The sequence below is a fragment of the Sturnira hondurensis genome, unplaced genomic scaffold (genome assembly GCF_014824575.4).
Source record: "Sturnira hondurensis isolate 20B ecotype Veracruz unplaced genomic scaffold, ASM1482457v3 Scaffold0012467, whole genome shotgun sequence".
In the NCBI taxonomy this organism is placed as follows: Eukaryota; Metazoa; Chordata; class Mammalia; order Chiroptera; family Phyllostomidae; genus Sturnira; species Sturnira hondurensis.
In genome coordinates, this window is record NW_028085098.1 from 238,841 (window position 1) to 259,526 (window position 20,686).

The window sequence follows — 20,686 nt, forward strand, 5'->3', positions numbered from 1 at the left end:
GGGCATCGGCCTAGATAACTAGGCACACTTCTGAACCGGAGGGAAAACAGTCCGAGGAGAAGGGGGACACTCCCAAACCTTTCCCTAGCCTCCCATCCTCACAGCTGACGCTCCCCTGATCTTTCTGCCCTGTAGGTAAGGCCTCCCGTCTTTGGCAAAGCTTTATCTTTAAAGGAACTTTTTTCCAGAGTTAGGTGGAGATGACAGAGGTTCGGGAACGTCATTAAAACGAGAGCAACCGCCGGGTGCAGGGTAAAGACAAGAGAAAACTTAACGTCCAAACGGCACAGGCAGATGTCTGCCTGAGTTCTTTATCCTGGCATTTCTGCGGCCCGTCCGGCCTAAAGAGGACCGCAACTGAGCACCACTGAGGTCAAGGCGCTGTCCTGGGAGCCCAATACGGCTTTGAAAAGTGATAAGTCCCTCTGAATGCGAGCCTCGAGGCCTCTTTTACAAGGAGCGAGGGCCTGTGGTGGATGGAAAGGGCTCAGATCGCCCAAGTAGCACCACAGGCCCGATATCCGAATAGGCTAGAGGTTCGGGCCAGCCATAAAGGGTTAAAGGAGAAGCAGCAGGAAGACAATGGAGGACTTAGAAAATTGTTAGTTAAAAACAAAAAGAAAAAGAAAATCGACTCGGGTTACTGCCCACTGCCCGCCCAGCCAGCTTTTCCGTAATCCAGTTCGGGCTTTTCGCTCAGCTCGCAGACCCGCACAGCCGGCCTCCGGTGCGAGCCAATCAGAGGACTCCTCTCAGCACGTGGAGGAGAGAGACTCCAGAGCTCCGCTCCCGCTGCTCACTACACTTGTTACTGCTTGTCCGGTGCGCGGAGAGGGCGAGCTCTGGCCACTGGCAGGGCAGGAGCCGACAGCCAGCAACTGAGGGAGGCAGAAAGGCACAGAGATCGCAATAATATCCACTATAACCAGCCATCTATCCCTAGCCCCCAGCACACACCCATCCACCCCATCCGCCGGGAGAGGCAGACAGCGGCCCGCTCTGTGCGCCCAGGGAAAAAGCCCCAGCCATGAGCAATCAGTACCAGGAGGAGGGCTGCTCCGAGAGGCCCGAGTGCAAAAGTAAATCTCCAACTTTGCTCTCCTCCTACTGCATCGACAGCATCCTGGGCCGGAGAAGCCCGTGCAAAATGCGGCTGCTGGGAGCTGCGCAGACCTTGCCTGCCCCGCTGGCCAACCGCGCCGACCAGGAAAAGGCCTTGCAAGGTAAGGCTGTGCCCTCCAGGAACCTACAAAGCGCTCTGGGCACTGGTTTGGGTGTTAGATGATCGGGGGCCAGGGCCCTGGGGTTGCCAAGGTGGAGACAGAGGAAAGATAGGGAACAACTCTGAGGCCTGGTGTCTCAAAAGGCGATAAACATGTCGCAGGGGGTTGTCTCTCCCTCCCTCTCTGCTTCCAGAAAAAGAAGAGGCCAAGCTCTGCTTTGGGGACCTTTAGGTTCTTGATGTTGCTCTTTAGGTCGTGTAAGTGTCCCCTTTGGTAGCCTTAGAGGTGCTCTGATGAGGGGCGACAGGTCAGGAACAGCAGGCTCCAAGTGGACCCTTGTAAGAACAACTTGGTTAAGAACCCCGAAGCTGTAAGTGGGGGTGACCAGGCAGAGTGACCCTTGGTCTCTCCTGTTTGGAAGATTTCTTTAAACGTGGTGTTTTGCCTCCCCCCCCTCCCCCGCTACTTTTAGATTTCTTGCACCTTTTAAACCCAACCTTTGCAAAAACATCTCCCTGGGATTCCCAAATGTTGCTTATTGTATTTGAAATGTATGAAATGTGCGGCTTCTGGATGCTATTTTTTCTCTGCTATGTTATTTTTAAAAATAGAGTTACATGTTTTAAAGGTTTTATTTTTTCTAAAATTAAAATTCTGTTAACAACTGTTGTTTTACTCTGAACCTGTTACGCTCAAATGTTGCCTTGAGCTAGCTGTAGAGGTGTCGTAGAATCGTTTGTTTCTTTTAAGATCCTAAAACCAGCGGTCCCGCCGCAGTGCCACTTGGAAGACTGGAGCGGAAGGTGGAGAGGGGGTCATTTAAAATGAAACTGACTTTTTCCTTTTCTTGTTTTAGCCTACAGTGGCACATGGGCCGGGCACTTCCTCGAAGGGTAGAAGCAGCCTGTGCCTATTGCACCCTGTCCAACTCCACTCAGGCTCTTTCCAGCCCATTTTGGCCCGGACGATTTTTCTTTGCCTTTTTGGGCCAGAATCCCCCATCCCACCTCAGGCTGCTGGTTGTTGGCCTCAGCCCCTTTCAGCGCTCAGGGCCACTGAGTGGGTGCCCCTTTCGCCAGCCTGGGCCCGTGTGGCACAGCAGAGGTCGTGGGCAAAGTTGTCAGGGGGGGCAGTCAGTTTTTGAAAAGTTGTTAAATGTTTTCAGATTCCCTCTGCCCTGAAATGGAAGGAGAAAAACTGATAAATAGAACAAGAGGAAAGAAAAATGAAGGGAGGAAAAAGAAAGGGTGAATGCACAAAAGAGAAAGGAAGGAAAGGGGAAACAAGAAAGATGGGGAAAGGAAGCGACCCTGAGAAAAAGATAAGGGAAAAAATGGAAGGAAAAAAAGAAAATAAAGTGAAGGAAATGGGAAGGGAAGAAGTGAGGAGTGGAGGGGAGAGAAAGAAAAAGGGAAACAAGAAAAAGGAGGAAAGAGAAAGGTGTAAAGAAAAAGCCAGAAAAGTGGGGAAAGGAGGTGAAAGAGTAGAAGTCTGGTGGCGCGGCGCACGGGGTGAGGGGAGCCCAGGCGCCCGGGGAGCAGTGACGGTCTGCCCCTTACCGACTCTGCCCGGGACGCCAGCCGGGCTGGTGTGCTGACCGCTCTCCCTTGCCCACAGGCTCCCCCAAGGGCAGCAGCGCCCCGTTCGAGGCGGAGCTGCACCTGCCGCCCAAGCTCCGGCGCCTGTATGGCCCGGGCGGGGGCCGCCTCCTCCAGGGCGCTGCAGCTGCGGCCGCGGCCGCGGGTCCTCGGGGGGAGGCGCCGCCGCCGCCGCCGCCGCCAACCGCGCGACCCGGGGAGCGCCCGGACGGCACGGGGGCCGCTGTGGCCGCCGCTGCCGCCGCGGCGGCCTGGGACACGCTCAAGATAAGCCAGGCGCCGCAGGTGAGCATCAGCCGCAGCAAGTCGTACCGTGAAAACGGGGCGCCCTTCGTGCCGCCACCGCCAGCGCTGGATGAGCTTGGCGGCCCGGGGGGCGCCGCGCACCCGGACGAGCGCCTCGGCGCGTCAGGCGGCCCCGGTGGCGCCCCGCCAGCAGGTAGTGGCACGGGCGCCGAGGACGACGAGGAAGAACTGCTGGAGGACGAAGAGGACGACGATGAGGAAGAACTGCTTGAGGACGAGGAAGAGGAGCTGTTGGAGGACGACGCCCGCGCGCTACTCAAGGAGCCCCGACGCTGCGCTGTGTCCGCCACCGGCGCGGTGGCCGCCGCCGCTGCAGCCACCGTGGCCACTGAAGGCGGGGAGCTGTCGCCCAAGGAGGAGCTGCTGCTGCACCCAGAGGACGCTGAGGGCAAGGACGGCGAGGACAGCGTGTGCCTGTCTGCGGGAAGCGACTCGGAGGAGGGGCTACTCAAGCGCAAACAGCGGCGCTACCGCACCACGTTCACCAGCTACCAGCTGGAGGAACTGGAGCGGGCCTTCCAGAAGACGCACTATCCAGATGTCTTCACCAGGTATGCGCACGCAGGGTGGGCTGGCTGCAAACAACTGGAGGGCGCCAGTGGACCCTAGAGAAGGGAAGCAGGCGGGCAAGGCCCTCGGCTCGGGTAGGGACTTCGCTCCTGGACTCTACCCAGGCGCGCCCTCCCAAAGAATCCACCACTACTAACCAGGAACCACCCACTCGTTCTCCTCCGCCTGTACTCCGGACTTTACATTCAAACTGGGGTGATTTCTTTGCTTCCCAAGGTGTATCCAGTTTAATTTTCTTTCAAAGTACAAGTTTTACTTAGAAAGAACCCAGCCTCTCCAAAGGGCTGCCGGAACACCATTTTGGAGTGGTGAGCACCCCAGCGGACTTAATGCAGGGCCCTGGGCGCAGTGGTCCCGGCTAGGTCTCAAGCGGAGCTCAGAAAGCTCGTTGCCTGCCCTCGCGGCCAAAGAAAAGCAGGGCCTATTTTTGGCCTCTGAGTGGGGCACTCGCCACCCCGCCTGATGCTCGAGGAGCCTCGTGGGTATCAGTTACGCTGTTCGCAGTGAAGCTGGAGCCCATGCCTGGGGAAAAGGCCTTTAAAAATATCCAAGTTCTGTCGCTTGAGGACTCCTGAAATACCCGAAGGAAGTCAGGACTGGGTAGTGTTTAGTATCTGTACACCTGGGGGCACCAGCTAGAATCTTGCCTCTCATCGCTTTCTTTTCACCCGTCTCATTAACCCCGCATTTGTTTAATGCACACGGGTTTACAGGGGCAGGCATACCATAGATGAAACAGTTGGGAGAATTTTTCTTTTTTGAATGGGTGGCCAACCTGGCTCTTTTCTGCTCCCCTTCGAGCTCGCGCGCGCGCGCACGCGTGTGTGTGTGTGTGTGTATTTTGGACATATGTGCCTGTGAGAATACTGGGCACCTAGCTCCGACCTGGGGTGCAAGCCCGGCTGTGGGCTTTCTCCTCTCGCACCCTAAGGCCAAGGTCTCGGCTCAGGCGGGGAGCCAGGATTACAACAAACTGTCCCCACTGTGGAGAGAGAAAGGAATGGGTCTGCCTGTTTCGGAGCTTGTTTAAACTCAGGCAGCTCCTTCGCACCAGACGTGTGCAGCTTTTCAATGTGCATTTTAGAAGCGGGAAGTTGCCTGCCCCTTTGAACCGAAGGAGAGAGTGCTGCTTAGGGCTCAGGAGGCCGGAGCCAACTCTAAAGCACACTTGCTCCGGCAATTAATTGCCAAACTTTCCTAACCAGAAACAGTAAAAAAAAAAAAAAAAAAAAAAAAAAAAANAAACACCTAAAAAAAAAAAAAAAAAAAAAAAAAAAAAAAGTGCTTTGGATGCTGGGTGCGAAGGCACTAAACTTGTTCATCCCTTGAGCTAAACTGGATTCTCCCCTATATTATCCAGGCCCTTCATTACCATTAAAAAAGAAATAAAATTATAAATTAGTGTGTGCTGTCAAATAGCTAACTCGCCAACCGGCTTTTTGCATTTATCACACATATGTGTACTTCAAAAGAAGAAAATGATGTGGTGTCAGTTGGCATCCGGGTCTGCCTTTTTTTTTTTTTTTTTTAGCTTCTCCAGAGGGAACCAAAGCCCGAGAAGAGGGGCAGCTTCTTACAGCCACCCCACGCCCACTTCTTTTGGACCCAGGCGTTACTTAGAGCCCCCTGGGTCATGCTCCAAGGGAGTGAGGAGTGTGGTTTTAATTTGCTGGTGCTTACTGAAGCAGGAGGCGACCAAAAGCGCTTAAGCAATGGGCTTTCTCTCAGCCCTGAAGGTTCTGGTGTGGAATGGAGTAGGGGGGGCGCTGCCAGCAGCGCAGACCGGGATGCTAGGCTGGTGCAGGCCCGCTCTATCGTCTCAGCGAGTCGCGAGCCAATTATTCTGGGCGCACTCGTATTTTCGGTAAACAGGTCGTAAGCCGTTTTACAGCATCTTAATGGTTTCCTATTTGCCTTAATTGTCACAGTAATAACTACAATGACGGGGTAGGGTTTCAGTTAAATTGACTTCCCCTGAGATGGGCAGGGTTTGTAGTGGGCACTGGAGTCAGGAGGTGCGCAGAATTTTGTTTAATCGAAAAATTACCCCACTGAACTCTTAACAAGCTTAACATATCTCCAGAGGGTAATGGGGAGTATGACCTAAGGGGGGAAGGGAGGGAGGAAGGCAGAGGAGAGAGACACGGATGGAAAGGCAGAGAGGTGGAAACAGAGGTGGGGGAGAGAAAGTACATTTTTAAAAGGTAGAAAGCAAGAGGGCATAGACATTTTTTTTAAAAATGGAGTGCTGAGTTCTCCCATTTACTGTTAGGACAAAACGGGACATAGGCACTGTGTGTGTGTGTTTCTTGTCAGTCTAATCTGGTTTAAGAGAGAGTGAGAGATCATCAGAGTGCCCAGTTTTGGAGACTTACAGACTCAAGAAGCCACCCATCGCTCTTGAATATAATATGATACAATATAATATGTAACAGCTCATATCTGGCAATGTGTTGCGTTTTTATGTTTTCAATCAAACAGTGGGCCCTCCAGTGTGGTAGGGATGGTGATGCCCACGTGTTGGGGATGAGGGCAGGCAGCCAGGGGAGGCCCCGATGGGGGAGGCCTGCCAGCAAAGGGAAGGAGGCTGAGAAGGGGGTACTGGAGCTTCCAGTGACCTCCTGTCGGTGTGTTGCTTTCTTATAGGGAGGAGCTGGCCATGAGGCTGGACCTGACGGAGGCCCGAGTCCAGGTGAGCTGCTCCCCATAGAGGAAGTGGTGGGAGGCGGGCTGGCCCGGAGAGTGGGAAAGAGGTGGGTTGATGGATTTGAAGACCCCTTTTATTAAGTGAAGAGAAGCTGAATCGGAAAAAGAGACCCAAACATTCATAGACCAAAAGAGATTAAAATATGAAGACCTGTGGAGGGTAGAGGGGGAGGTTTCTGGCTTTGGGAGCCTTGAAAAGGGGTCCAGGATCAGAAGGGGGATATAAGTTCCCTGAGACTGAAGTTCAGGAGCCCCCTCCCCCTCCACAGCCCTTGTAGGAACCACTCCTCAAACTGACTTCTCCAGATTGAAATAATGGGATGGAGCATGGATTTGGTTGTTAGACAAATCCGCTCAGCTCCAAGCAGGTATTTGGCTGCGATTAAGTCTCCGATCGGGCTTCATAAAAGCCCACTTAGTGCTAGAACAAACAGGGCCATTTGAAGGCAAAATGCTGTTTGATTTCCCCTCCGCCCACACAAGGAGCTGGCTAATGCTATTTGATTTCCCATTTTTTATAGCAATGAGCCCACAATGATCTAATAGGGAGTGAGTGCAATGCTATTAAAGGTGTTTGCAGCCCCATACCAGAGTGCATTTCCGAACCCAGGACTCATAACCAAAGAGACGATCAACACTGGGCAGCCCGATGGCCAACAGAAAACAGATGTCCCTGAGCTAGGAGCTGAGTGAATCACTTTACAGTCAAAATCAGGCACTGATAAAGCACAATAAATTCCATATGGCTCATTTAATACACAACAGCTTCTTGCATTAGAGGGCTAATGATGAGGCCTGTCCCCTCCTTTCTGTTGACACATTTCTCCATTGTCAAACAGAGATGTGACAGCAACTCCGTATTTTTCAGCTCAGGGGAACGAGTCGTGGGAAAGTTAAATAACTTTTAAAAAGAAAGAGAGCGCGCCCCCTCCCCTTCTCCTCTCTCCCTATTCACTGGAGAAGATGTAATTAAGTGAATATGAATTATTAGAGTCCTTTCGTTTACCTTTGGGGGGCCTCAGAGGTATTAATTCAATAATGAGGAATTGCAGGGGGACATCTTGATAATTGCAGTTGAGCCGGAGAGAGAGAGAGACAATCCGTCTGTAAAAGGTTTCCCCGTTCTTTGAGGGTATTCTATCCGTGTGCCCCGTCCCTGACTCCTTTCACTGCCCTGAGGAGTGGCGGATATTCTCGTCTAGACAGATTTGGATACACAAAAGCTGCCCACCCAGCTTGGTCCCATCTAGTCTTACCTTTTCAAGCCTCTGAATTTCCACACTAGACTGTTTCTGCAATTCACAAGTAGATTTGAGGGCTGTGGAATGTTAGGGATGGGCCCCCTTTCAGCAGAATTTTAAGTAATCGACTGATTTGGATTCTGGATTTTTCTTGCCCCGAGTTGGCTGCCTTAGAAGTCAACTCAAGCTTAGGTACTAGTGTTTGTAACCACAACCCCAGTGTGTATATTTGAAAGACGTGGATGTCTATAAAATATTGTTACAACATATTCCTCTGGGATCATTTACATTATATTATAATATAACTCCGTATAGCCTGGAGTTCATTCTTAATTTTTAGACTTGTGTGCAGGCATAAACCCAACCCTAAAATTATTAACGCCTTCAGGGGAGAAGGAACGTATCTCAGCTGTGGGTGTGATAAGCAGGTCACATAAAAATAATCTCAGGCTCCTGGGAGTTATTTTTAGACTGTGGTAACTGCCACATTTCAGGTAAAGGTCTCTACTAAAACTGCTTTCTATTAACAATTAGGAAGATACCTTGTGCTGAAAACCTCCCCCAAGCCTAGAACTGTCTTATTTTAAACCCTGTTTAAACCACATTCCCCCCAAAGAAATAAAGGACCTGTTAGCAACTAAGACATGGGAAGTCGACAGGTATCCTGCACTCTGGTCTCTGCGTGTCCAGGGATTGCTGCGTACCTGGTGCACACGGGCAATGCCCCCCTGGGCAGGTCCAGGCCATGGGCACAGCCCCTGCAGAAGGCAGGCTGGGTGCCCTGTGTGCCATTTCATGAAGAACAGACACTGAGATGTATGCTTGTGCCGGAATTACCGTGGGTATGTCTTCCCTTCCAGCTCTCCCCAAACCCCAGAGCCCAAACTAGAACTCTGGGTGTTTAATAAACATTTTTGGAAAGGCTAAGTGAACCACCTCCCCCAATTCCCTTTTCAGTACAGAGCAGGGATTTTGCCAGGTTTGGGTAAACCTGAAGTAGGTGATAATGCAGCAAAAAGCTGGTATACCTTCGCTCTTCTGGACGTGAGCTTTCACATATCTCATTTTACTCCTCCTTCCTAGCAGCCTCATGAGTACAGCTTTATTACGCCCATTTTGCAGATTAGAAGACTGAGCTTAAGAAAGGTGTGGGCAGCCTGCCTAAATATGCACAGCAAGCAGCTGACTGCTTAGACATTGAAACCTTGCTTTCCCCATCTCTAAACCCACCGAACAACTTTCCTTACACTTGGAAACAAGTAGGTTAATTGAAACACCCAATGGAACAGGTTTGTGTGGCCCATGTTTCCTGCTGGCTTTAAGTCTAGGCTCTTTTTCACCACCAGTTTGGCCTCAGAGGTGTCCTTGAATGACCCGAGACTGGAGAGGGGCCAGGTGGGCGCAGGCTGCAGTGGAAAGGGGGGAGGACCCCCGGAGCTGGGCACACAACAGCTCTCTCCGCTTTGCAGGTTTGGTTCCAGAACCGTCGGGCGAAGTGGCGCAAACGGGAGAAGGCAGGCGCACAGACCCATCCTCCAGGGCTGCCCTTCCCTGGGCCACTCTCTGCCACCCACCCTCTCAGCCCCTACCTGGATGCCAGCCCCTTCCCCCCGCACCACCCGGCACTGGACTCAGCCTGGACAGCCGCTGCCGCTGCTGCCGCCGCAGCCTTTCCGAGCCTACCTCCGCCTCCAGGCTCGGCCAGCCTGCCGCCCAGCGGGGCGCCTCTGGGCCTGAGCACTTTCCTTGGAGCCGCTGTGTTCCGGCACCCTGCCTTCATCAGTCCTGCATTTGGCAGGTAACACGCGGTCTCTCGGGGTATCTGTTCATCTGTCTCCTACACACATACATGCACACATACGACCTGGGGTGAAGGAGGAGGGCCGAGACAGGCATGGGATAGAAGCATCTTTTCTCTCTGGCCTAACCTAAGAGATAGCCAAAGAAAATACTCTGTAGTTTTGCTCAAGCAATATGGATCTTGAAGGGAAGGGTTTGAACTGACTGGCAGAGAGGAAGGGCAGAACAATTCGGAGTGTTCAGTGAAAGCTGTAAAAGTACCTGTTGAAGGTGGCAACAGCCCAACCCATAGGTGGTATGTATAAACATCTACAGGGCCGGGATGACTACAAGTTTTGCAAAAGTTCTTTTGCATGCCGCAAAGCCTGGTGGTTGGAGGGATAGAGCCCTGGAATCAAGGGCCTTCTGGGAGCAAAGAATTCTTTCTTCTTCCCCAGACTCTATATTCCTGTCACTCAAGTGACCCGCTGCCAACCACACCCCTGTGTGTGCAATCCCCAACCCTAATGAAGTACAAGACAACGAAATAAAAGAAACAGTTCATCATGTTATAACTCCCTCTCTTTAAATGAACATCAAATCATGAAATTAAAAGTCTGTACAATCACACAGACAGGGAAACAAAGGAGGGATGTATTAAGTTGGAAAGTGCAGCGAAAATAAAACTGAATGCAGCTTCCATGATCTCTCTTGGGGAGAACAAAGAAATAATAGATTCATCCAACTGTGCAGCCACATAACAAAAATTATCTTAGAGAGAAAATTCAAAAAAGACTTAAGTAAAATTAGTTTCTTGTAACAAACTAAGAAAATAGCGAGTGCATTTATGTGTACTGACTCAGTTTACCTAGTGGAACCAGGGCATGTTATGCTCCCTCCAAGTCACACTTTATTTGTTTCTGGGGGGGGAAATTAGGTCCTGTGTCCTTGGTCCCTGCTCCCCATCCATTTCCCTTCTGATAACAAGTGACTTGTAAAAGCCAGCAAACCACAGCTGGGGCAGCAGGCTGTGAGGTTTGGAGAACTAGAAAAGGGGGTGCATGAGGGGTTGAGAGGCAGGAAACTCTCTTCCAGCCCTAGTGGTCTCATAGCTAATTGTGGAAAGGCCTAGTTGTCCCTACAGAGGCCAGGAGCAAGAGCCCTGGGGAGAAGTGGGGGGAGGAGGGATGTAGGGGTGGGGTGTGTCCTGGCCAGCACCCAGGTCCATGGTGTAAAGGTGGTGGAAGCACCTTGAGGAGCAATACTGGTGCTGCCCGGAGGCGGTGACATGGAGTAGGGTTCCAGGCTTGGGTGTTGCTGTGCAATGTGTGCGGGAGTGCCGAGTCTAGTGGCTTTCTGGGGCAAGACGCTGCAGGGGCACTGGGGAGGCTTCAGGGAACAGAATGTGGGGATGCTGGCACGTCGGGTCATAGCTTATTGTCCATCGGCAAACTAAAGGAGGGCGCCCCCCACCTCGACCTCGTGGTTATTGGCAGGGCACAGGCAACTCAGCCTGGCACAGGAGGGCGGTTCTGTCCTCCAGAAGTTCGGCAAATGGGCAGGATTTTTTCATGGCCAAAAAGTCCTGGGCGGAGAAGGCGCCCTAGAGAGAGTATCAAAGTCTGTAGCGCAGGTCTTCATCAGTTTTGATACCTTCTTCTTCTCCCTTTCTTTTCCCCCCTCTCCCCCCACCTTTTCTTTTCCTCTTTGTCTCTCCTCTCAACAAGTATTGCACGCAATTGGAGCTCTTGGTCTGGGAATAGACCCCCTTCTTGAGAGAGCACAGAATCCGTCTAATTGGGCCGTGGGGTTTTGGGCGGGGGGCCTGTCTCTGCCCCGGCTTTGGCCTCGTGGTCTTTTTTCTCTGTTGGTTCCCTACTCCAGTAAAGCCCTCTCGCAGTGCCTAGCTTCCTGCCTGTGCTCCCACCTACTCCCCAGCCCGCGACCCACCCTCGGCCTGCAGCACGCCCCTCTGCTTGCCAGGGCACAGGCGTCGGGAAATGCTGCTGGGAAACGCTGCCGGAGATTCTGCCCTCAGCTCCCGAGGCCATGACCGTGATGTTTGCTCTACCTGCAGGCTCTTTTCCACCATGGCCCCCCTGACCAGTGCGTCGACCGCTGCCGCGCTCCTGAGACAGCCCACGCCAGCCGTGGAAGGTGCGGTGGCGTCGGGCGCGCTGGCCGACCCGGCCACAGCGGCTGCAGACAGACGCGCCTCTAGCATAGCCGCGCTGAGGCTCAAGGCCAAGGAGCACGCTGCGCAGCTCACACAGCTCAACATCCTGCCGGGCACCAGCACGGGCAAGGAGGTGTGCTAAAGGCTGCTCTGCATCCTCGCACCCAGGGCGCGCCCCTAAAGGTCACCTCACTCAGCACCACACAAGACCAAATGGAAACAGAGGACCAGCACACCTCCGAGAGGCCACTGAGAGAGCGCAGCCGCTTTCGCAGCAGCCTGGACTCGGGCAAGGCAGCCCTCAGGCGGCACCGGACGTGGTATCTCCTCGGCTGGCTGTCCGCCCGCCCCTGTCCCTGCCCCCGCCCCTACCCCTGCCAACCTCGCTCCAAGGCGAACATCCACTTTCTCCCATTCTTAACTTTACTGAAAATAATCTGGTGGGGAGGTTTTCTCCCTGAAATGCCTGGTAATGAAGTTAAAATAATATAAAAGCCCAACCTCTCTTCCTCCAGACATCCCTCTTAGCTTTTTTTTTTTTTAAATAGTATTTTGGCGCTCAAGTTGATCTCCCCAGTATAGGCCCCGGTGCGAAGCCAGGGCCAGGGATGCAAATGCGAATCTGTAAGATAGCTAATAGTGCACTTAACAGAAAGGGGCGTCTTGTTCTTGTTCTCTTCTTTATCATACACCAACCAAGGTTTTTATATCAAACCAAAGGGAAATACTCTGCTAGAATATGGACTGTTGAAGTCACCAAACTGTGATTATTGATTCTGTACATACCATTGTTATTAAAAAAAAAAGAACAGAGCTTTGTATATTTGAAATGTTATAACGCAATTGCACTCAGCGTGGTATGGTAAAAGTTTGTCCTGTAGATTCTTACTGTGTTGTAGATACGGTAGGGTTCCTAGACAAATATTTATGTACTCAAGCCCTTTATTTAACTTATTAACTGTAGAGGCTTCTGAAACCTTCAAGATAAAGGCAATGGTACAGTACTTTTGTGTAATGTGTAATTGTTATCACTTTTCCTTGCTATCTAGTGGAGAAGTGTCACGCTCAAAATAAAAAAAAAATTATATGTTTAACAAAAGGAAGTGTGAATGTTTTGTGCAGCCACTGAGGGGACAGTAGAAGAGGGATACCCACAGGCCAGGGGTGGGCTCCGGCGCCCCAGCATCACCCAGATTTATCTGCGTTCCCCTTTTGCTGGCACAGGCCCCTGGTTTGAATCTAATCCTCACAGGGCTCCGGGCTTCCTACAATGGCTAAGGACACCAAGTGGTGCTTTCTCCCCGCATCTCAGCTCTCCTAGCTGGGGCGGGGGTCCTGGGCCACGGAGGTGGGGTGGGCTCGAGGGTGGGGGGGGGCAAGGTAGGCGTTGTTGACGGTGGAGACAAATTTGAAGTGAGCGGGAGTCTTGGCTCAGAAGTCGAAGGAAGCTGTTCGTGGAAAGTGCCGCGTAGCAAGGAAGTGCGCAGTCCGCGTTGACAGGTAATGGTGAGAAAGCCAGGGGCTGGCTTCCGAGGGGGCGGGCTCCACGTACAGGGTACACTCTCGGGGAAGAAGGAGAGGGAGGGAGGGAGGCAGAGAGAGAACTCGGTAATGGTGACAGAAATGCAGCAAGGGGTACCCAAGTGGCAGATCTTAACTCGACAAATGTCATTACATCAGTTATCCCGACACTGGGAAATGTATACATTTAAAAAAATCTAAACAACTCAAGTTTCCAGAGAAGACCCCCGACAGATTTTGGATCTGTAACCCTTTGGTGCACCCCTCCCCCGAGCCGGAACGGGAGTCTCACCCTCCCGCAGGCCCTGCCTGTGCCCCGCTGGGTGACCGCTTGGTGTAAGCCCGCCCTCCGGGGCTGGGTCTCGCCAACGCTCCCAGGGTGATGGGAAAGGGAAGAGAAGCTTAATTAGTTTCAATTTGCAGTAATTAGCGCGCCGGACCTTTGGGGAGAGGGGCAGGCAGGGGGGAGGAGGAGGTGCGTTGGCTGCGTGACTACTGCGCCTGGTCGTTGTGCAGGAACCGACAGTCCCGCCAGGCCCCGGGCCATCGGTCGCCCTGGGGGGCGCAGGCGCATCTCCCGCTTGGGCCAGTGGGCTCGGCCAAGGCTCCCAAGCAGCGACCTGGAGAAGGGGGGCGAGTCCCCTCGCGGCCTGGGGCGCCAGTGTGCGCCGCCCAGGGGCAGGTGCGAGGTCGGGCCGAGGTCAGCGACAGCTCGCGGTGGGGGGCCTGCTCAGCAGCTGCTGAGCTCAGGCCCGGGCATCCTCAGCTCGCCGCCACCCCTCTGCTCCGACCCCGACCCCAAAACCCGGGGCCCCCACCTGCTGGAAACCGTGAGGAGCGCGCCCTCTGGGCTCACGGACTGAAGCTGCTCCCCAGACCTGAGCCATCGGGCAGGTCATTGCCACCCTGCTCCCAACCTGTAGCTCACAAGCAGGGGCCAGACCTAGGCCCTTCCGTCAGCCATTCGGCCACACACTCCTTTCTCGGATTTAGCAGGCCCCGCGGGAACTCTCTAGGATAACCCCGATATCTACGTGTCTCTAACCTCTAGACTCCACATGGTCTCCTGAGGTGAAAGCTGCTTTCCCAGGGTGGGCAGATCTCCTCGGGAGTTTGGAGTGGAGGTGGGGACGTGCACGAGGAACGTGAGGAGAAAGGACTTTTATTTTTGGTGGTCAATATCAATTTTCCGTCGATTTTAGCTTTTTGTTTAGGTAGGACTTTTTCCCCCTCCAGGCTGCCAGTTGGATGGTATACGAGAAACAGTACCATTCTTCCTGTTAATGAACTCTTTTTTAAGTCATTTTTTCTCATTTGACCCTTCCATGGAGCAGGAGCAAATTGCGTGAAATTACCTCCAAGGATTACATTTATTACTGGCCAATGAGAACCCCTCGCCTTGTTTTACAAACTCTTAATCCTATGTCATTCTGATGCCACAAACAAGCCCAGTCCTGGGCCTCCTATTCTTTCAACTTTCCCCAGCTGGAGGGACCTCATTCTGCACTTAATATTCCCCATAAATATCACACGCTAAAGACCCCCTGACTTCCAGCAAGTCCACATTAAACATGTGACATGTCACGCATGACAAACTCTGAGTATCTTTTCAAAGCAGCATTAGAAGCAAAGAAACCAATTTTCTTCTCCTTCCAAACCTCCCCAAGTGCTGAATGATGGGGATTGGAAAGAGCCACTGGAGCGTACTTAGGGGGATTTTATGAGATTTTCTAGAATGATTTAATCTTATTGTGAGCATTATTAATGAATGGCAACCCAATTTGGCCCCAATATCTGGGAACAGGGTCACAATGCTGGGAGCAGCTGACCCCCCCCCCCTCAACCTTAAGCAAGCCTCTTCCATGGAGGAGGAGGAGGAGGAGGAGGAGGAGGAGGAGGAGGTGCCGAACTAAGGCAACTTGGAGAGAGCCTCATGATAAGGGCATGGCTGTCCCCCGTCACACCCGGGGCAGAATGCCCTGCCACCTGCTTTCCCAGGGCCACCCCTACAGCATCTTGGGGTAGGGGGTGATTGGGCGCCCGGTCTGGGTCTCTGTGGGAAGGATGAGGGGAAGGGGTAAGTTAATTTGCTACATTTTTGAGACAGGCTAGCCAGATCTGGATGAGGCCCTGAAAGAAAAGGCAAGGAGGAGGCAGCTGGTGTAACATTATCAGAGAGCGCCCCTAAGGCTTCCTCCAACACCACTAACTACCCGTGGCATGGACTGTGAACAGTGGTCAGAGTGGACAGCTTAGGTTTGTGGTGAGGAGGATGGAAAGTGGATGAATTAGGAGAGAGTGACTATTGAAGAGAAGGTTTAAGACAACTGGAACTTGAAAGTTAAGACTTGAGGTAAAAGTCAGCGGTGTTGGCCCCAGCCAGTTTTCCAGATTTTTCTCCTCGAGCCACCACCCCCAAGTGGGGCAAACGCTTATTATTACTGGTTTTGATTTATAACACCAAGAGAGAAGGCACCTGTACTTCTCTTTTCCGTATCATTTTGAGTGCAGAGATCCGACTAAAATGGAAAAGAACGCTGAGGTTAGAGGAAATAAAATTATACATAGGTTACTTCAACCCGCTTTTAGAGGCAAAACTGTGTGTGTGAGCATGTGTGTATGTGTATATACAATAGTGAGTATGTCTGAATGACGGGGTTCCTAAATGGGGCCTAAACTGCTATTTTGGAACACCGAGAGCCCCGGAGCAACCGCATATTTAGCTGCCAGTGGGCAGCCTGGCTGGGGGTGGGGGGAGGGGGTGGGGAGAAAACCTGCTACCTGAAGGGAAAAAGCATTTTTCAAAGGAAAAATTCGTGTTGTCTCTGGACGTTATTAACCGTCCAGTTTGAAGTATACATTTTTTCCTTTAAAGAAATGGGAGCGATTGCCAGTTATACATTAAGAAATGTCATTCAGTGATTTTTATTCATTCTCCGGAAATCTTCGTAAAAGCCTGAATCATACTTCTAACAAGCAGCAATTTTGTTAATCCAGGGGGTTATTACTCTGGGCCCTTATTAGGTTCTACACCACTGCCAAGCAATCCTATAACCCTCTCAAAAGAAGTTTACCTCCCTGTTATAAAACCAGTAGTGGTATTTATACTGTGCAATAATTAGTGTATTACTTGAATCCACTAACACGTTCATTTTATCTCTGCACAAAACCTCTAGTCTGCTTATAGAAAGCTTGTGCCTCCTTTGGAGCTGGTAAAGTGGTGAAAGAGTGAATTGAAGGCTGGTTGCACTTTCTCCTTTTGCCTCGCCTTAATTCCCATCTCTTTTTGCTCTCATCCAATTAGCACAGTGTATTAAGCGGTTTATCATCTCATAGTCAGCTATTGAGAGAAACAAGGCGAGCACTTTGCAATAGAACCTGCGCTCCTTTGACACCCTCAGGTACTTACATATTCCACTGTGCTATGAATAATAGAGGAAGAATGGAGCGCTAATTCCCTCATCAAAGAATGCCTTGTCTGCTGCTTTGCTCAACAACACCATTCTGATCAAAAGAAAAGCAATAAAGCTTAGCATAACAAAACGAAACCTACTTATTAGCTTAGTGGTTAAATTAATGCAGAGCCACTGCTATTCAAAACCAAGGTTTGAAAACAGCCTCCAACAACCTGATAATGCTGCCTTCGGATGAAGGAATTTTAATCTGAAATTTGAGGCTGGCTCAGATGAGTTAATCTATTAAACTGCTATAAGGAAGCTCCCCAGCAAACCGTTCAATTAAGAAATATTTAGGTGAGGAGATTGAGAGAGGGGGAGAAAAAGAGAGGAGAGCAAGGCAAGGCGGCTTTAAGTTTAGGACGGGAACACTGAATTGAGGGGTGGGGGATTCCGAGAAGAGGGCCTGGGCTCAGTGTGTTTGTTTGTAAAACCCTAACAGGAGATAGGAGAATCTGCTTCTGGGCTTTCTTTATCTTTGCATCTCCTGCCAAACTTATTTAAAAATGATACGTTTGAGCAGGCAAGAGGTGTGTACGTGTGCACGAATAGATGTTTGAGGCAAGAAGTGGTACGGGCTGGAAAAGGGGGGGGGCATGGTGAGGGGCAGCGATTTCATCCCCTTTCAATGTCCCCTCCCAAAGTCCAGTCTGTAAACTTTAGTTTCCTGGACAAATTAAAATATTGTTGAGCATGCCCTTTGTAGGACTTTCAACTTCTGGTCTCCCAGCTCCCTTTATATGGAGAGCTGAGAGCGAGTGCGTCCTGTCCGAGATGAATGTGTGTGTCCTGTGGCAGGCGGGACCTACATTCAACAGGAGCCCTTTTCGGAGTGCTGGGGCTCCGCAAAGAGCAAGGTTCTTTCAGGGTGTCATTTCCCAAGGGGCGCAAAGACAATTTAGCTCAGAGGTTTAGTCTGGCCCATGGCATTTAAGTTTTCACTTTATAAAATTAGTTGCAAGGTTTAGAAATGGAGAAACTTTATGGAATACCAGGATTCCTGGCTTCTCTTGAAGACTGGACCCTGTGGCCGGCCCCCGGGGCTCCATCCCTCCCAGCATCACTGAACAGCCACTGCCCGCTGTGGGCAGTCCCGGCCACTCTCTGGTGAGAACCCAGCTTGTTTGATCCCTTCACTGTGAGCACTGGAGCTTAGCCCCCATTCCACGGAGCCCGCGCAGACATTCTGGTAGGCGCCCTCTTACAAAGGAACACGCGGGGTGGGGGGCATTTCTGCACCTGTCCCAGCCACTGCACGATCAACTGATGGCAAACGAATTAAGGAGTAGAAACTTTTCCCAGAGAAAAGTTTGTATACCACATTCCAATCTTCTAGGAGGGATCCACTGGAACTCTTAAAAAAAAATCCTCACAGGAAAGTATGTTTATTGAATTTAGAGAGGAAAGGAGAGATGGATGGAGAGACAGAGAGATGGGTAAGGGGAGGGGAAGAGAGGAAAACATCAACTGGCAGCCTCCTGAATGCGCCCTGACTGGGGATCGAACCTAGGACCCTTTAGTATATGGGAGAACGCTCCAAGCACCTGACCATGCAGCGAGGATTCCACTGGAATTCTTCATCAAAGTTGCAGTTTCCACTTTCCATAAAATTCTGGAGCCCTGAGGTGCCTCCCAGAAAAGCCTCTTAACGAATCCGGAGTTGCATATTGGAATAAGAAAACAGCAACCCCAGCATGAGCTCTTTTCAAGGACTGTTCTAAGAAATGCCTGACTTGTTATGCACCCTCTACAGAAATGCTTCCCACCCTCACAGTGAAGACAATCTAATACAGAGACAAGACAGAGACCAATGAGTAGTTATTTGAATTTCCTAGAGTTTCCTTGATGACCAAGTTCAGGATAACTCTCATATGCCTTCTATTGAGAAAGCCAAGTGGGGGCACGGGCTCTGGAAGCACATGTTAGGTTAGAGAACCATCTCTACAATCTTACATGGTAACAGCAATGAAACCACACTAATCCCTTTGTTTCCCGGAAGCAACTTGGAAGCAACTCGGGTGCTCCGACTTTGCATAGGTTGCAGACCTGAAGTACCAAGGCATTCATGAATTAACTGATAGGGCCCTAAATCCAAAGTGTTTCTATTTAAGCCTGATATAAGACACAGCAGAGAAAGGAGGAGAGGGTAAGGGAGAGGAAAGAGACGGCAAAGAAAGGAAGAAGGTGGCAGCATCTCCATTGCTTTCACAAGTATTTCTTCAGGAGGGCCACACTAGATAACCTTTCTCTTCTGGGGTGCCCTTCTCTCAGTAGTCAGCACCTTTGCTCTCCATAAAGAGACGCTGGGGCTCTTGGCTTAGCTTTCTTTGGCTGCCCAGGTCAGCAAAGCACACAAGAAACCACACTTCATCTCTTAAAGGACCAATGTCCACAGAAATTTTCCCGAATGCACTCAGAACATTCTGATGTACTGTCACGCTAAGCACCTCTGAGCTGAGGTCCAACCAGGCTGAGGTTTGAGAGGGGAACCCCTTATCCCTTGCTGCCCCCTCTAATCAACATTTTGTTCCTGGTAAGTATTCACCACAACTGGTTTCCCTTTAAGAAACTTTATTTTTTTTTTAAAGATTTTATTTATTTTGAGAGAGAGAAGGGAAGGAGAGAAACATCAATGTGTAGTTGCCTCACGCAACCCCTACTGGGGACCCACCCTACAACCCAGGCCTGTGCCCTGACTGGGAATTGAACTGGCGACCCTTTGGTTTACAGGCCAGGCTGGCACTCAGCCCGTGAACCACACCAGCCAAGGCATAAAATTTTATTCTTAAGTGGGAAAAAAAAAGCGCCACATGTTTTTCATTTATAAAAACACCGGTAAATAGTTAAAAAATATAGCATAGTTGCACAGCAGAAATATATTTTGTTAGTATAAACTTATCAATGATGTAAGAAAGGCAAAACTGCTATATTGAAATACATTTAGCTTCTGGCAAAGAAGAAATGAGAAAAATAGCACCAGAGGCAATTAACCAATTAACTACCCCCTTTGAATATACCATGATTCTTGCCCCAACCTCTACATGTTTTTAATGAAACGTTATAGAATATCAAATTATTTTAAATGTGCTTTCCCACTGTAAAAACCTTTCCCTGGATTCTCTACTTAAGGGGAAAAAGGAATGAGAGTGTAAAACACCTGCCGAGCATGCATATGCGCACACACACGTGTGTGTGTGTGTGTTGGACTTCAGAGTGATTCAATAAACAAGCTGTTTAATCTATTTAGTGAGCACAAGGCTCGTTCAAAATCTCCCCCCTTGACTACATATATAAAAGACAAAAGTGAAAAGGATAGGATAGCCACTCCTGGAGCCAGTGGCTGGGAAGCACTTGGGTTTAGCCTGGGTTTAATTGGCGTGTGAAAAGGCAAACTGTTAGCACCCCTACCAGACTCCACAAACCTCTCCCTTGTCGGGGCAGCTCTGCTGGAGGCCCCAGGGGCAAAGCCTGTGGTCACTTGTATTCCAACCACTCTCAATTCATTTCTCTCCCCTCACTGACCCACCTACCCTAGAAATCCAGTCCCGAATCTGAATCTGAATCCAAAGCAGCTTGCTCGTCAGGTGCTTTGCAAAGGGTTACAGGGCCATGCTTCAATAGTACATGGTACACTGTAAGAGGAAGGCTGTTTGGATGTTCCCTGATGCTTGGCATTTAAAATATTTTTTTGCAGTTACTTTTAATAATTCCCCTCCCAAGCCACATCCACACAAAATGAGATGCAATCCCCAAGGAAAAGCAAAGCAGAGAAGCAGGTAGGACCCCAGGGGAGGTGAAAGATTCGTGTGCCAGGAAGCTGCTGCAGTTCACGCAAAGATCCCCGCTGCAGCCGCTTCTAGGGAGCCCTCAGCACTTGACAGCGCAATCCACAAAGAGTTTGCTGAGGTTCACTTCGGTATAGCCACTTTGCAACAAGAACTGCTCTGCTATGTTCTTGAGATTTTTGTAGTCTTGACGAACTTTGGTGGTAATATACTGCTTCCTCAATTTATCTAAAAAGAAATAAAAAGAAAAGGATTACAAGTCTCAGAGGGAGCTTCGTTTTATTTTCCAATTACAGTTTGACATGCAATTTTATATTACTTTCAGG

The 20,686-nt window shown here is 50.6% G+C and overlaps 2 protein-coding genes across 3 annotated transcripts in view; one reads left to right on the forward strand and one right to left on the reverse strand.

The window, feature by feature from the left end:
* Window positions 1-1,027: 1,027 nt before the first annotated feature.
* ARX (aristaless related homeobox) lies at window positions 1,028-11,741 on the forward strand. The gene is made up of 5 exons (XM_037060688.1): window positions 1,028-1,223; window positions 2,841-3,678; window positions 6,344-6,389; window positions 9,114-9,442; window positions 11,501-11,741. Exons 1-5 carry the CDS (start codon window positions 1,028-1,030, stop codon window positions 11,739-11,741), a joined length of 1,650 nt encoding a protein of 549 aa, XP_036916583.1.
* Window positions 11,742-19,385: 7,644 nt separating this feature from the next.
* POLA1 (DNA polymerase alpha 1, catalytic subunit) overlaps window positions 19,386-20,686 on the reverse strand; it is a 300,925-nt gene continuing 299,624 nt past the window's right edge. For both annotated transcript variants that reach the window (XM_037060690.1, XM_037060689.1), the window contains one exon: window positions 19,386-20,588. In XM_037060690.1, coding sequence (XP_036916585.1) covers window positions 20,443-20,588 — 146 coding nt within the window. In that variant the 3' untranslated portion in view covers window positions 19,386-20,442. The remainder of the gene's footprint in view (window positions 20,589-20,686) is intronic.